General features: G+C 45.9%; 1 protein-coding gene across 5 annotated transcripts in view; it reads left to right on the forward strand.

Annotated features, from left to right (window-relative positions):
* Nucleotides 1–13,320, forward strand: part of Cdip1 (cell death inducing p53 target 1) — a 33,777-nt gene extending 20,457 nt beyond the window's left edge. For 4 of the 5 annotated variants that reach the window (XM_040748147.1, XM_013121663.3, XM_005081675.4 and 1 more), the window contains exons 2-6: nucleotides 9,913–9,986; nucleotides 10,473–10,580; nucleotides 10,844–10,999; nucleotides 11,602–11,875; nucleotides 11,972–13,320. In XM_040748147.1, coding sequence (XP_040604081.1) covers nucleotides 10,496–10,580; nucleotides 10,844–10,999; nucleotides 11,602–11,875; nucleotides 11,972–12,083 — 627 coding nt within the window. In that variant the 5' untranslated portion in view covers nucleotides 9,913–9,986; nucleotides 10,473–10,495 and the 3' untranslated portion in view covers nucleotides 12,084–13,320. Of the gene's footprint in view, nucleotides 1–3,402; nucleotides 3,528–9,912; nucleotides 9,987–10,472; nucleotides 10,581–10,843; nucleotides 11,000–11,601; nucleotides 11,876–11,971 lie in introns of all 5 variants that reach the window. The other variant, XM_013121662.3, reaches the window with a different exon arrangement.
* Nucleotides 13,321–14,374: the final 1,054 nt, after the last annotated feature.

Genomic DNA, 14,374 nt, shown 5'->3' on the forward strand with positions numbered 1-14,374 from the left:
TAGGTCTAATAAATAATAAGGTGCCTTAATCAGGCAAGGTCAAACAGCAACACATCTTTACATAGTTAAATATTCTGCAACACAAATATTCTATTCCACAACACCCAGACACACCACAGAAGGAGGATTGCACTATTCTTAACTGCTTGTACTTAGTTCCTAGCCCATACAAATTTTCCATATTGGTTAAAACTGGATAGGTGTCATTTTCAGGTGTAGCTGGATCAGGTACATTATCCCTTTGGCTGAACAAGACAATACATATAGACACCTTAAAATGCAATGAATCAAAAGGAATGCAGGAGGAACAACTTTCCTCTAGAAAAGTAGAATTAACTTGCTCTGTTGTGGAGTTTGCTAAGAGCACTGATGAGAAATCATCAGCATGTCAAGGCCCAGTTAGTGTCCTTATCATGACCTAGAAGTCACACCTACTTCTAAGTTTGGAGCCACTAGTCCTATCTGGATTTTGCTTTGCTTCTCTTTTTTACTTCCTCCTTCTCTGTTTTTACTTCCTCCTCTTTTTTTTTTTTTTACTTTCTCACGTTGTACTTGTGCTCTTATGGATACAAGTCAAAGATGGTCAGGACCAGCGGTGGAGACATTGCTCCTCCTGGCTTGCCTTCACTGTGGAAGATGGGCCCCAGCTATGAGTTCATAGTCTAGTCAGTGTTAATTGGGTGGCCAAGGGCAATAGTCTTTCAGGTTGGGCATGGGAGCATGCTGGCAGCCTTCTCAGCACAATCTTGGAAAAGTTCATTCAGTCTTGAGTGGAGAGATGGCTCAGTGGTTAAGAGCATTGGCTGTTCTTCCAGAGGACCCGGATTCAATTCCTAGCACCCACATGGCAACTAACAACTGTCTGTAATTCCAGTTCCAGGGATATGATACCCCCACACAGACAAACATGCAGGCAAAATACCAATGCATATAAAATAAAAATTAAAAAAAAAAAAGGTTCAGCCTTCACCAGGGTTCTGAGACTGGATTTTGCAAAAGATCATCCCCTTCCTCCCCCTCCCTCTCTGAGACAGAGGCCCCCCCCTTTGGTTTTGAGACCTTGTAACAGGCTTTTCTGTGTAACAGCCTTAGCCAACTCAGAACTCACTCTGTAGTCTAAGCTGATTTAGAACTAACAGAGATTCGCCTACCTCTGCTTCCCAAGTGCTGGGATTAAAGGCATGCACTACCTTGCCCAGCTTTCTCTTTTGTGTCTTGCCTAGCATAGTGTCTCTGATCAGCTGCAGGAATCCTAGCCTGGCTTGCACACTAGTAAAATCCTAAATTAGCTATAGATTTGTGCAGAGAGGAAAAATGGTTAGGGCCTGAGACATTGGTGTACTGTCCCTACAACAGGCACACATAGAGGATGTAACCTGTGTTCACTTTGAGCTTTTCCTCTCTTGTCCCCATGCTGGGTATCTATGTCAATATGGTAAGTGCTCCATCAATTCTCCCTATGCATTAGCAGCAGCCTCTCCAATCAGGTGGCTTAGCCCATGTGAGTGGTGGCCTCATTCCAGGACCATTAGTTGTCAGTATTCTTTTCTTCTCCCTTTTTTTGTATGTAGTGTTGTTGATTGAACCCAGGATCTTGCTCATGTTAGGCAAGTATTCTACACTGAATTACATCCCCTGCCCTTGAAATTTTTTGTTGTTTTTGTCTGGTGTGTGTGTGGGGGGTTTGTTTTTTGAGACAGGCTTTATCTGTGTAACCCTGGAACTCACTTTGTAGACCAGGGTGGCCTCAAACTCTGAGATCTACCTACCTCTGCTTTTCAAGTTTCAGGATACAAGGTGTGTGCCACCACACCCTACTCCTGGTTTTTGTTTTTGTTTTTTCTTTTCTTTTTTCCAGACAGGGTTTCTCTGTAGCCTTGGAGGCTGTCCTGGAACTAGCTTTTGTAGACTAGGCTGTTCTCGAACTCACAGAGTGCTGGGATTAAAGGTGTGCACCACCACCTCCCGGCTTGTTTTGTTTTTTGTTGTTTTGGTGCCCTTGTTTTTCATTGTTGTTATTTTGTTTGCTTGTTCTGAGAGAGGATCTCTGTAGAGGCTCTTGATTGATGGCCTCTATTGCTAAAATTCCTTTACTTGGAGACCCAGATATTGTCTAACCTCCTCTTATGGTCCCAACAACAAACCAAAATGTGACTCTACCAGAGTTTGTTCTGGGTAACCACTGAATTTATTACAGAGCTTGCATAGTGACCTTAAAACAGCCATGCTGAAAGGTTTGATCCAGCATAGATGATGACTCTTCCATGGCTGTGTGTAGTCAGGAGACAGGGATGGGGTCTAGTTTTAAATAATGAAAGCATTTGCCCCAATTTGCTAGCATAACAGACTATTTTTTTGTGATGTGGAGAAAGTCAATTGAAACTTAATGGGAGTATATGCCTTTAGGCCCAAGTAACATTTACTTGTAGTGCTAGTTTGTTTTTTTCCATAATTGGATAAATTTTTTTTCTAATAATTGGAAGTTGATTTACCAATAATTGACTAAAACAGGTTTATTTCTATTATGTGGAAGAGTTAGAGGCGGTTGGAATCTCTATGGCTATCCTTAGTACTGGCTTCCATTGCTCCATGGCTGCTGTACTACTGCAACCATGTCCTATGGCCCAGCCAGCAGGAAGGAGAAAAGGGTCCCTGATTTAGATGAGCTGACTTTCCTCAGTGCCTTCCTGTGGCCCAGGCACTAAGTCAGATAGTCATGGGAACTTTAATTAGGGCTGGAATGTCTTAGTTAATACTCTGATTTCATAGCAGAAGGAAAAACACAGGAAGGATGGCTTTGAGTGCAGCTAGCTGTCTGAGCCACCTACTTAACAATCTGTCACTATTATTTTCTTTTTTGGTTTTTCGAGACAGGGTTTCTCTGTATTGTTCTGAAGGCTGTCCTGGACTCACTCTGTAGACCAGACTGGCCTCGAATTCACAGAGATCCACCTGCCTCTGCCTTCCAAGTGCTGGGATTAAAGGCATGAGCCACCAACACCCGGCCGTCACTATTATTTTCAACGTGACATAATCATAGCCTTGATTTCTTTAGGAATGGATGATGTTCCTTTGCATAGTAGTTCAGTTAAAAGCATCTTCTGATGTAACTACTACCTGTTACTTCCCATAAAGCTTGCTCTGGCCCAGCATTTAGAGTTCAGTTCTGCCTCACAAGAACATCATTTTCCAAAGTGAGTCAGAGATTAAGGAATTTGTCTAGAGCCTCAACCATTATTATGATGCTAGAGTGCCAGAAAGACTTGTGCTCTTAGTATGCCATCATGGTCAAGAAAGGAAGGTGGCTTTGCTTCCGTTGCTAATTGGGTTGGGTTTTGTTTTTGTTTGTTTGTGTTTTGAGACAGGATCCAGCTATGTCACTCTGAGTTTTTTTCTTTTCAGTACAAGAACTTGAACCCAGGGCTTCATGGATACTAAGCAAGTGCTCTACCACTGAGCTATGGACATTCTGCCCTGCTAGTACCTTCCAAGTGCAAAGTCGAGTGGTGCCAAGGATCTCAGAGCAGGTCTGGGACTTCTTTTAACTAGTTCTGTCTGGGATCTGAGGTGTGGCGCTTAGAGGCAGTCACTGTAGCTGAGCACTCTCCAACAACATAGCCACCCACTCACTGTCTCTTCTTCCTCTTTGCCTGCTGGACTTTGCTTTACTGAACTCTTGTCTCCTCCAAGCCTTTTTCCTGGGCTTTCACTCCAGAACACTGATTCTTGTGGTTTGGTTTGGTTTGGTCTTTAATAGAACCACTGAAAGGTTGGTGGAATGAGTGCTGACTCAACTGTGATACTAGCCCAGGGAACTGGTTGTTCTAAGAGGGAACAACAGCCATCTGGATCTTACCCCACATGGCCACCACATAGGCTTATGCTAAAACCTATCCTTGGGGTCTGGGAAAGCAGGTAGGACAGCTAAGACGGTCTTCCCAGGGACCAATCTGATCCAATACAATAAGGGTCTTAGTGCCTGTTGGTTGTAATGACCAATCACATTGCATGGCTTTCTGCCCAGCAGATGCCTCATGTTCAGCAAATGGGAGACTGGGTGAGGCAGAATGCTCTGCCACTGGTCAGATGTTCTCAGAGGCAGTACAGCCCATCTGAGACCAGCTGGTGTCTTAAGCCAGGGAAAGCAACTCTGCAGCAGCTGCACCCCACTTCCCTGCCACCGAGTCTGAGGTAGAATGCTTTCCCAGGGGTGTTGCTGACTGGGAGAGCTCCAGGCAAGTCTCTACTTGTCTTTAGATACAGTTCAACAGGAGAGCAATCTAGAGGATTTCTCAGAGGCTGTGAACGCTGCTGTTTTGGGAATGGATGCCACAGAGCTGAAGTGTTCAGGCTGGGTCTTGTTGGAAGGTCTCAGAATGAGGGTGATCACATGCAGCATGATCAGGGATTAGTTCCTGTTGAGTAATGAAGTAACAGTTTCTTTTTATTCAGTGCTTTTGTGAGCCAACTCCTACCCTCCAGTGGAGAACGTGTTACACCCTCTCTGGTAATCTTTCTTCCATTCTGAGAGGAAGGCAAGTGAGTAAGCCAAGGTTCTGATGTCACAGCCAGAAATGGAGAGCTGAATTTAGTAAGGTTGATGCAGAGCCCATGTCCTAACTGCTTGCTTAACTTAAAAGGGTTGCATGGCAGCAGGTGTCTCCCTGGGGTGCGGTCCGGGTTGAACAACAACGGGCTCCATTTTCCCTGGAGATATCTAAGACTCTAGGTCTCTTTATAGACAGTGGAAAATTGACCCTGCCTTTAAACCTTTAGTATTGCATTCAGTCTAGTGGAGTCTCTCCACTACTGCAGCCTGGGAAAGGGCTTCCTGAGGTATGGCTGGTGGTCAGATTACCTTATTAGTAGAGCAGAGACACTATTAGTTACCCTGACTCTGCATTGTATTGGCATTTGCATGGATAGCTCAAAATCATGTTGAAAGGAAAGCACTGGCGCTCAAGTTGGATCAAGGCAGGGGCACTGGCCTGCACTAGTCTTTCTACTACACATAGTATGCACACAGATGGGTGCTGCACAAGGAAGGGTAATAAAAATATTATTCTCATGCATGCATGCATTCTTGGTTTTTTCAAGACTTTTTCTGTGTAGCCTTTCTGTCCTGGAATTTGATCAGGCTGGCCTTGAACTCACAGAGATGCACCTACCTTTGCCTCCTGAGTGCTGGGATTAAAGGTCTGTGCCACAACCTCACAGCATTCTTTCATTCTTTTTTCTTTTTTATGCCCCTCCCCCCAGACAGGGTTTCTCTGTGTAGCTTTGGACCCTATCCTGGCACTCACTCTGTAGACCAGGCTGGCCTCAAACTCACAGAGATCTGCCTGCCTCTGCCTCCTGAGTGCTGGGATTAAAGGCATGTGCCACCATCTCCTGGCTCTTTTTTATTTTTAAAGGTATGTTTTTTGAGACAGGGTTTCTCTATATAGCCCTGGCTATCCTGGAACTCATTCTGTAGACCAGGATGGACTTGAACTCAACAAAGATCTACTTGTCTCTGCCTCCTAAGTGCTGAGATTAAAGGAATGTGTCTGGCAAAGATAGGTTTTTATTAGTCAAAAATTAATGGTTACCACTGTCTGGCTAAAGATAGGTTTTTATTAGTCAGAAGTTAATGGTTAGCCATTAAGATGGCTCTGTGGGTAAAGGTGCTTAACCTGCAAACCTGGTGACTTGAGTTCTACCTCCAGAACCCACATAAAGATGGATTGAGACACTGACTCCAGAGAGTTGTCTTCAGACCTCCACAACACATGCCATGGCATGTGCACACAAACACTAAAATTCTTACAACATTCATAGCAGCAAGAACTTACCAAAATGAGTATGGTGAAACCTTTTCCATTAGCTTTACACAGAGCATTCTCACACACAAAAAAAAATGGTTATGAAACTAAACTAATAAAGTTTAATAGTCACAAGGAAGAAAACTAGAGAAGTGTCTTGAATTTATACGTCACCTTGTGCCGGAGATATCCTGCTATCTTTGAATCATTTGAATGGTTAGTATATGTGCTGCCAAAGCAAGCACAACTTTACTAATCTTAGCATGTGACTATATAACTTTTGAGTACTGTTTGTCATGATGAAGTGTGGGGCGTACAAGAAAACCTCAGGATTGATAGCCACATCAAGACTGATATCTGTCTTTCCAGTAAAGCATGTGCACAGTTGTAGTTGTTCAAGTTATAGTTCAAACTAGCTGCCTTTCCCCTCTTGTGGCCAGAAAAACAACTGCCTGGGGGCCAGAGGGATGGCTCAGCAGTTAAGAGTACTTGCTGTTCAATTATGAGGACCAGAGTTCAGATCCCAACAGCCACCTCAGATGGCTCATAAATGCTTATGACTACAGCTCAAGAGACTGACACCCTTTTCTGGGCTCCAAAGACTCTCATACCACACATTAATAAACATAAACAGACATAAACACAATTTTTTACTGATGTCGCTGGGGGTGTTAGCGACAAAGTGCATGTAAAGCATGTGAGGCCTTTGCTCCTCTCGAGGCCTCACCCCCCCCCCCCCCCCCACAGAATTAGCAGCACGAACTGGTGATTCAAGCATTCAGCAGATGATACTGTCCTGAAAGTGAACAAAATAATCCCCTAGTAGTAATTTCTACACAGGGAAACAATTTCCATTTCTCTGTGTTGCTAGTCACTTTTGTATTGTGTATGAGGGTGTGTGTGTATGTGTGTGCCACAGCACTTGTATGGAGGTGAACAGACAAGTTTGTGGATTTGGTTCTTTCACCTTGTATGGTTCCCAAGGATCAAACTCAGGTTCCCAGATTTGCACAGCATACACCTTTACTTATTGAGCTATCTTCATGGCTCACTAGTTTTTTTTTTTTTAAGATTTAATGTGTATGAATATTGAACCCATGTGTGGTATGTGCCTGGTGCCTGTGGAGGTCAAAAGAGAGTGTTGGATTCCCTAGAAATGGGTGGTTGTGAGCTGCCATGTGGATGCTGAGAACTGAACCTGGATCCTCTGTAAGAGCAACAAGTGCTCTTAACTGCTTAGTCATCTCTTTAGCCCCTGGTTTGGATTTTTGGAGGCATTGTCTGCCTCCCAAATGCTGAGCCACCATTACAGTTAAATTTGTAATTGGTTTGTTGCCACTGTTAAAATTCGATCTATTGGTGAGTAATAATTGGAATTTTGAAAACTATCTGCCACTGTGATTTTGATAGTTTCATGACATTTAATCTTTTTGGTGTTGGGAATTGAACCTAGGACCTTACATATATATATATATATATGCAAGGGAATTGCTCTCTCAGTGATAAGTCCATATTTAAGTCTATTTGAAGACCTCAATAGTCATGTGTAAAGAAGTCCATGGGGGTTGGGGGGGGTGGAGGGAAGAAGTCCACAGAACAAAAAGTTTGGAACTATTGGTGTGTAGACCTGGAAAAGGTCATGTCAGAAAATCCCTCTAAGCCTTGTCCTCCTCATTACCTTTGTTTTATCCCCTCAGTACTGGTCTTCAGTCCTGTGAGAACTTGTGCACAGGGCTGGCCAGATTGGTTCCTATATCTCAAGGTTCAAAACTCCCCTTTCCTCTCTCCTCAGCTTTGCTGCACTGGAACTTGGTAGTATGCCTGCTGCCTGACATTCTGAGGAACAGAAAGACTATGGGAGTATGCTGACTTCCTCAGTTGCAGTGTGTAGGACAGTTTCTACCAGAGAATTAAGCTTACCCTAAGACCTCACAGCTGTGGCTGTTGCCAGGAGATAAGCAGTTTGCTGTCACTCCCCTCCAAGGGGCTCTGTATCAGTGGCAGGCTGCCAGACTTTGCCTTGGCCTTAGACCAGTTGCACTGTATAATGAATAGTTGAGAGCCAAGTAGAATGCCAGGGGCAATTCTCAGGGCCCTGAGCCTTGTGCTTGGAACTCCTCTCTGGGAAGCAAGAAACCCAGAGAAGAACAACTGTGCTTAGCATACCAGGAGTCCAGTCCCCATCTCTCTTGCTTTCCATCCTAAATGTCTTAGTTTGCTTATTTGTTGTTATGATAAAATACCATTACCAAAAGCAACTTGGAGAGGAAGGGGTTTGTTTTAGCTTACAGCTTCCAGGTTACAGTCTATCACCACCAAGGGAAATCAGGAGAACCCTAAAGAAAACACTACTGACTTGCTGCTGCTAGACTCATAGCTCCTTTTCTGTGCCTAGGGTTAGTACTGCCCACAATTGACTGGACACTCCTACCTCAAGAAAATACCCCCACAGACGTACACCCATACGCCAGTCTTACAGAGGCAATTCTTTAATTGAAAATACAGCCATGTGTTACATAACAATGTTTTGGTGACACAGTTGGATTATATATACCAGGGTTCCATAAGATTAAGTGTTGTCATAGCCATGTTAGTTTCTATAATCTGTGACATTTGTACTACATGAAATTGCCTAAATTTATTTGTGAGAATAATTTCCTACTATTAATTATGTTGGATGCTTTTGATATGTTGTCAGAGCTATACAACTATCACCGTGATATAACTCCAGAACACTTTCAACCCCTCAGCAAGCTCCCTTCCCCCATGCGATGTACTGGAGATTAGATTTTGTGTGGGCCTGGAGCAGAGGTTTTCTCATACAGGAAAGCGGAGGACTCTGGCATACCAAGGCCCTGGACTTGTCCATTCTTTTGCCTGATATCTTTGAATGGGAGAGGAAATGGAGTTCTGGTGCTCTTCTGACCCGTGTTACAAGACTGTAGACATTTCTCCTTGGAGTTGAGTCCAATCCCATGTGGCCTGGGATTGGGGGGGGGGTTGCTTTACTTCATGTCTCTGTAGTGTCTCCTAGTTTTGGTGGGCATCTCAGAATGTCAGTTCTATTTTGTTCCTGTAAAAACTCCCATCTGGAAGTTGTTCAGAGAAGCAAGAGCTCAGTCTGGTGGGTGAGTGTGGCCAAGTAAAGGTAGAACTTGCAGCTCCCTGATAGAGCTTCATGCAGGGTGAGAGGAAGTCAGGTGGGATTGTACTGCTGGGATGTCCATCAGGTTTCCATTTCATGATTGCTACTTAGAACAAGCAGCCCCCAAAGCAACGGAATGAAATGCACAGGAGTGGCTGGCCCTATAATCCAGAGCAGTGGATGGAAGCCTCAGCTATGGGTCTGCCTGTGGAAAGGGCTGAAGCTGCAGTGGGTGCAGGCAAAGAGCCATGTACTCAGGTTGCCTCAGTAACTTCCTGCAGAAGGCCATGGGGATTGTTAGGCTGCATTGGTTATGAGTGGAGTTTCTCAAACTTGTCATATTAAAACTGAACCCAAAGCTTGAATCTGATCCCTCGGTCCCTGCCACTGATACGTTAAATTTAGGAAGTAAGGTGTCCTGGTGCATGCCTATAATCCTAGCATTTGGGAGGCTAAGGCAGGAGGATGGAGAGTTGGAGCCAAATTGTACTACACAGTGGGACTATTTCAAAGAGGAAAAAAGTGAAGTTGGAGAGTATGGACAAAAGGAATCATGAACCCCAGGACCTCTCACTCTTGGCAAAGTTGGTACCTCTGTCTTTGTGCTGGGACTTACTGTAAGGACATCTGCTTCTCCACCAGTACCTTGCAGCAAGTACCAGGACATTTGATGGAATAAAACAGTGTTTCCTTTGACTCTTAACTTCATATCTCCCAAGAAAAACAGAAGGGGGCAAACCAGTGCCAGACAATAACTCACGGCTGACGTCCTTTGGTATTCTTTGAAGCATGGGAATTGGATCTATAGGGATTGAGAGTGGTGGGCACCCAGAGGACCCAGCAGCTGTGCCACTTGGGGAAAGAAAAGGGTGGGGATGAGCGGTTAAGCTTTGAGTAAGCATGGTGAGTAGGTTACCTGGAAGCCTATAGTTAAAGGTGTTGCTGTCTCTTTCCCTGAAATAGCCTCCTGGATCCGTCTCAGCCAGTAGCTGAATTATTCTCACGTCCTTTCATTCTCTGTGCACAAGGAATCTGAGGTAAGAAATCCAGACTCCTTTCCACGCATGGCTACAGCAGCCTGCAGAAATCTGCCCTTCTGTGGCCCAGTTAAGTGTTAGAAGACTGGGTGCCAAGCTTCCCTGGGTAGATGTAGGGTTAGTTTCCCAGAGAGGATTGCTGGCACTTGTCCTCAGTTCTATCCTTACCTACCAGCTTCCAAAGAATTGTGGGTGACCATAGAGCAGTGTAAAGGATAGGTGGCAGAGACATAGTGTCCCAAGTGTCAGAGGGACCCCAATGGTCACTGATGCTCCCAAGGGTACTGCACCTAGCCACCAACCTTCATCTTCCAAATACTTAATTTCCTTTTGAGGAAAGGAAAAACAGGTGGTAGAGCTCAGGTACCTGAGCTTGAACCAGAGAACCCCTGAGAGGAGCCAGAGGCACTTAGGTAGTACTTGGGCTCACAACCCAGTGTGTTGGCTGTGCATAGGAACAAGGAGTTGAACTTGGTTTTCCTTCAGGTCCAGGAGTATCAGCAGCAAAGATGTCTAATGAGCCACCCCCTCCTTATCCTGGAGGTCCTACAGCCCCACTCCTAGAGGAAAAAAGTGGAGCCCCACCTACCCCAGGTAAGGATGTCAAACTGCCTTTGGTAGAGGACTGGGTATGGTCCCTAGATGGGATTGCTGGGTCAGTACCTTATGCCATTAGCTCGTCTTGAGGGTCTTTCCTGACCCTGAGCCTTCTGGGGTCCCTGTCACAACTCTCTCCATCTCAAATGTAGTTGATGCTTCTCACAGTGAACTGATCCTGCTTCAGGGTCACCCTGTCTGTACCCAACCTGTGTGTAGAGACCAGCTTAGCTGTCTTCTTTCTGTCCTTCTCTGTCCAGGCCGCACCTCCCCAGCGGTGATGCAGCCGCCACCAGGCATGCCACTGCCCTCTGCTGACATTGCTCCCCCACCTTATGAGCCACCTGGTCATACAGTGCCTCAGCCTGGTTTTGTGCCTCCTCACATGAGTGCAGATGGCGCCTACATGCCTGCAGGTGAGTTGGGAAGAGACCTGAAGGAAGCAGAAGCAGCTGCCACCCTCAATTCACTGTGGAATGGCATCAGTCATGCCATATGAAATGTAAATGGTGGCAGAGGAGGATCCTGTCACTCACTGAGGGACTGTGGTGTGGTGTGGTTTTTCCTTGTCAGGGACAAAAAGTCCCCAAAGGAGAACTAGGCCTTTGCTCACCAACAGCTCTCAGGCCCAAAGTCTGGTTACTATCTGGGTTTGGGTTGGGTGGTCTTTGGCATATTAGACATTGACATGCAAAAGCTTTGTATACAGGAGAGGTGTGACACTTTTCCCTCTTGCTGCTGAAGTCCTCATCCTTGTAGGCATGGAAGAACAGAGGCAAGGAAGTGGACATGAGCTGTGCTCCCAGCTCTCTGCCACATCTGTCTTGGTCTCAATGTGATATAGATCAAAAGATCTGTGTCATTTATAAATGGTCACCTTGAGCCAAGGCCTGTTCCTACTGACACTTGGCCCTCTTGGGGAAGGTGGCAAGAGGCTATGGGCTGTGCCCTAAGTGCTGAGATCCTATGTTTTGTGTTCTCCCAGCTAATCAGTGACCTCTCTTGTATGTTGCTCCAGGTTTCTACCCTCCTCCAGGCCCTCACCCACCTATGGGCTATTACCCACCAGGACCCTACCCACCAGGGCCCTATCCTGGCCCTGGGGGCCACACAGCCACAGTCTTGGTCCCATCAGGGGCAGCCACCACGGTGACAGTGCTACAGGGAGAGATCTTTGAAGGTGCACCTGTGCAGACAGTGTGCCCCCACTGCCAGCAGGCAATCACCACCAAGATCTCCTACGAGATTGGCCTGATGAACTTTGTGCTGGGTTTCTTCTGCTGCTTCATGGGGTAGGTGTGGGGTGCTGACAAGTGGTGGTACTGCTGGGGTCTGTATGTTGCCTGACCGTTTCTTCAGGCCTTAGCCTATCTCTGTCTTCAATCCAGGTGTGATCTGGGCTGCTGCTTGATCCCCTGCCTCATCAATGACTTCAAGGATGTGACACACACGTGTCCCAGCTGCAAAGCCTACATCTACACATACAAGCGCTTGTGCTAATGGAGCTAGACTTGGACTCCCCCACCTTCAGTCTGGCCCCATGTGCTTTGCTCCCCATGCTCAGTGGTCACTACCCTCCAGCCCCAACTCAGGGTTGGAAGTTTTGCCACTGTCCCCTGGAAATCCTGTCCTCACCTTGCCCTTCCCTGAGCATCCTACTTCCAGCAAAGATTCCGTTGGATTTAAGGCCAAGGGCCAGTGGGTGGCATGGGGGTAACAGTGATCTTGTGTGATGCTTGGACATTTGCAATCCAGAAGATAAGCTGTAGAGGATCTCTTACTGGGGTCCTCTCTCCTTTCTGTATAAGGGTCCAGGTTTGGTCTTTATTCTTCCTAGGACCAAAAGCACCCACCCAGAGTATCAACAGGTCCCAGACTAGGGCCTATAGTGAGGGTTATGTCTGGAACCACAGTTGTGTCTGACCTGCTGGAATGAGGTCAGGGAATCATCTAGAGTTAAGTGGATCCAAGCAAGACTGGGTCTTAAGGCCTGGGTTTATGTGGAATATATTGTCTTGTCTGGGGTGCCAAAGGTGGAATAAGAAAGAAATGACTGTCAACTCTGGGCCTCAGAACTCTCAGGTATGGAAACCCAGGACTTCTACCCACGGTCCAGGAGGTATCCCAGAGCTGCCTGGTATAAGGCAAAGAGGACACTGGGCTAGTTAAAGGCCCTGGTAGCCAAGAAGAACTTGCCCCCTTTCTTACCTAGCTTTCTTTGAGGCAATGTGCAGATCTCCTTTCTGGCCACATCTGTGAACCCCTATATTTTCTGGGGCCAGAAGGAATGAATGCCCATGACCCTGTCCTGTCTGTCTACTTTTGTGTCTGTGCTATATATGGGTGTAACTTCTGCCTGGCAGCTTACTGAGAGTGGCAGATCAGAACAGCCTCCTTGTAGGTTCATTGGTCTCTGGAATAAGTCCCAGTCTTCTTGCCATAGTTGACTTGCTTCTATATTGGGGCACTTCAGTAGGGAGAACTGTGGCACTAGGCTGGGGACCAGGAAGAAAGTCACAAGTAGTGGGGTATCCTAGGGATATGAGTCCTGCCCAGCCAGGGTGTAAACCCAAACTGTCTATTTCCTGAATGGTCTGTGAATATGCCCATGTGGACGCTGTGTCCTGCTGCTGTCCCTCTCCTGGTCTCACACTACCACTGCATGGCCTCCTAACACTGTGAACTGTGGCCTGGTCCCAGTTTGTAGTTTCATTAAACTGGCCCTTTCCCTCCCCTGCCCTGGGCCTCCTCTGCTGTCTTGCCTGGCTTCCTTCTTTTCTGAGGGATAGGGTGGGACAAGCAAGAGATTGGGTCTGGGAAACAGCACATGTTTAAGAACCTAATTACACCAAACCAGAATTATATATAGACTTGCCCTAGGGGGACCTAGCTGTTCTGGGGCTGGGAGGTTTTGTTCCCACCATTTACATAATTAGGTGTCCAGGCTGCAGAGCCTGAGAACTGGAGCCCTGTCCCAACTTAGTGATGTCCTAACCTGAAGGTGGTATTCTCCCGTCCTTAAACAAGCACTACTGGACTGAGACCTTATAGTCTGAAGATAAACACTGAAGTCTGGCACTCAGGCTCTGAACCAGGTTGGCCTTGGTAAAACCAACCATCTCAACTGTGAAGGTCATGGGCTCACCTTCTGTTTTACCATTTTTTTTCCACACAAGACTTTTACAGAAATAGATTCCTACTAATAAAAATATTTAACCTCACATTTCTATTTTAGACCATGAATTGTTTAAGTATGTGCTTTTAACCTCAAAGTATATCTAAGAAAAATCACAGGTTCAAGTAGACATTAAGGATCTTTATAATGTTTAACATGAATACATGGAAAAATAAGGTATTGGGAATTGGTCAGGAGTGTTGGGAAGCAGGCAGGGCTGTCAGCAAAGGAGGATGTATGCAACATGCCACTAATTCCTTGTAGAACAGGAGGTAGTCTCACCTACCCTATCTCAGGGAGGAGGAAGTATGAGGTGTCCATTTTTAGAGTGCTGTAGCAGGTATATAGATCAGTGGAGACAGCCCAGGCTAACAGACTTCTTAGGGAAATCCTAGTTGAGCAGGATAAACACGGCTTGGAGACAGAAAAGCATAGCTTTCATCCCAAAAAGACTCCCTGAGGCCTAGAAAATTGAACTTCAGTTGGCATGATTCTTTCTCACAAAGCCTGGGCGTTATGGACAGCCCACTCCCAAGCAAGGCAATGACTACTCCAAGCACTATTAAAGAAGAGAATGCACCCAGGCCCTCCAAAATGACAAAAATCCTGGAGCACT

The sequence above is a fragment of the Mesocricetus auratus genome, unplaced genomic scaffold, assembly GCF_017639785.1.
Source record: "Mesocricetus auratus isolate SY011 unplaced genomic scaffold, BCM_Maur_2.0 Super-Scaffold_100007, whole genome shotgun sequence".
Taxonomy (NCBI): Eukaryota; Metazoa; Chordata; class Mammalia; order Rodentia; family Cricetidae; genus Mesocricetus; species Mesocricetus auratus.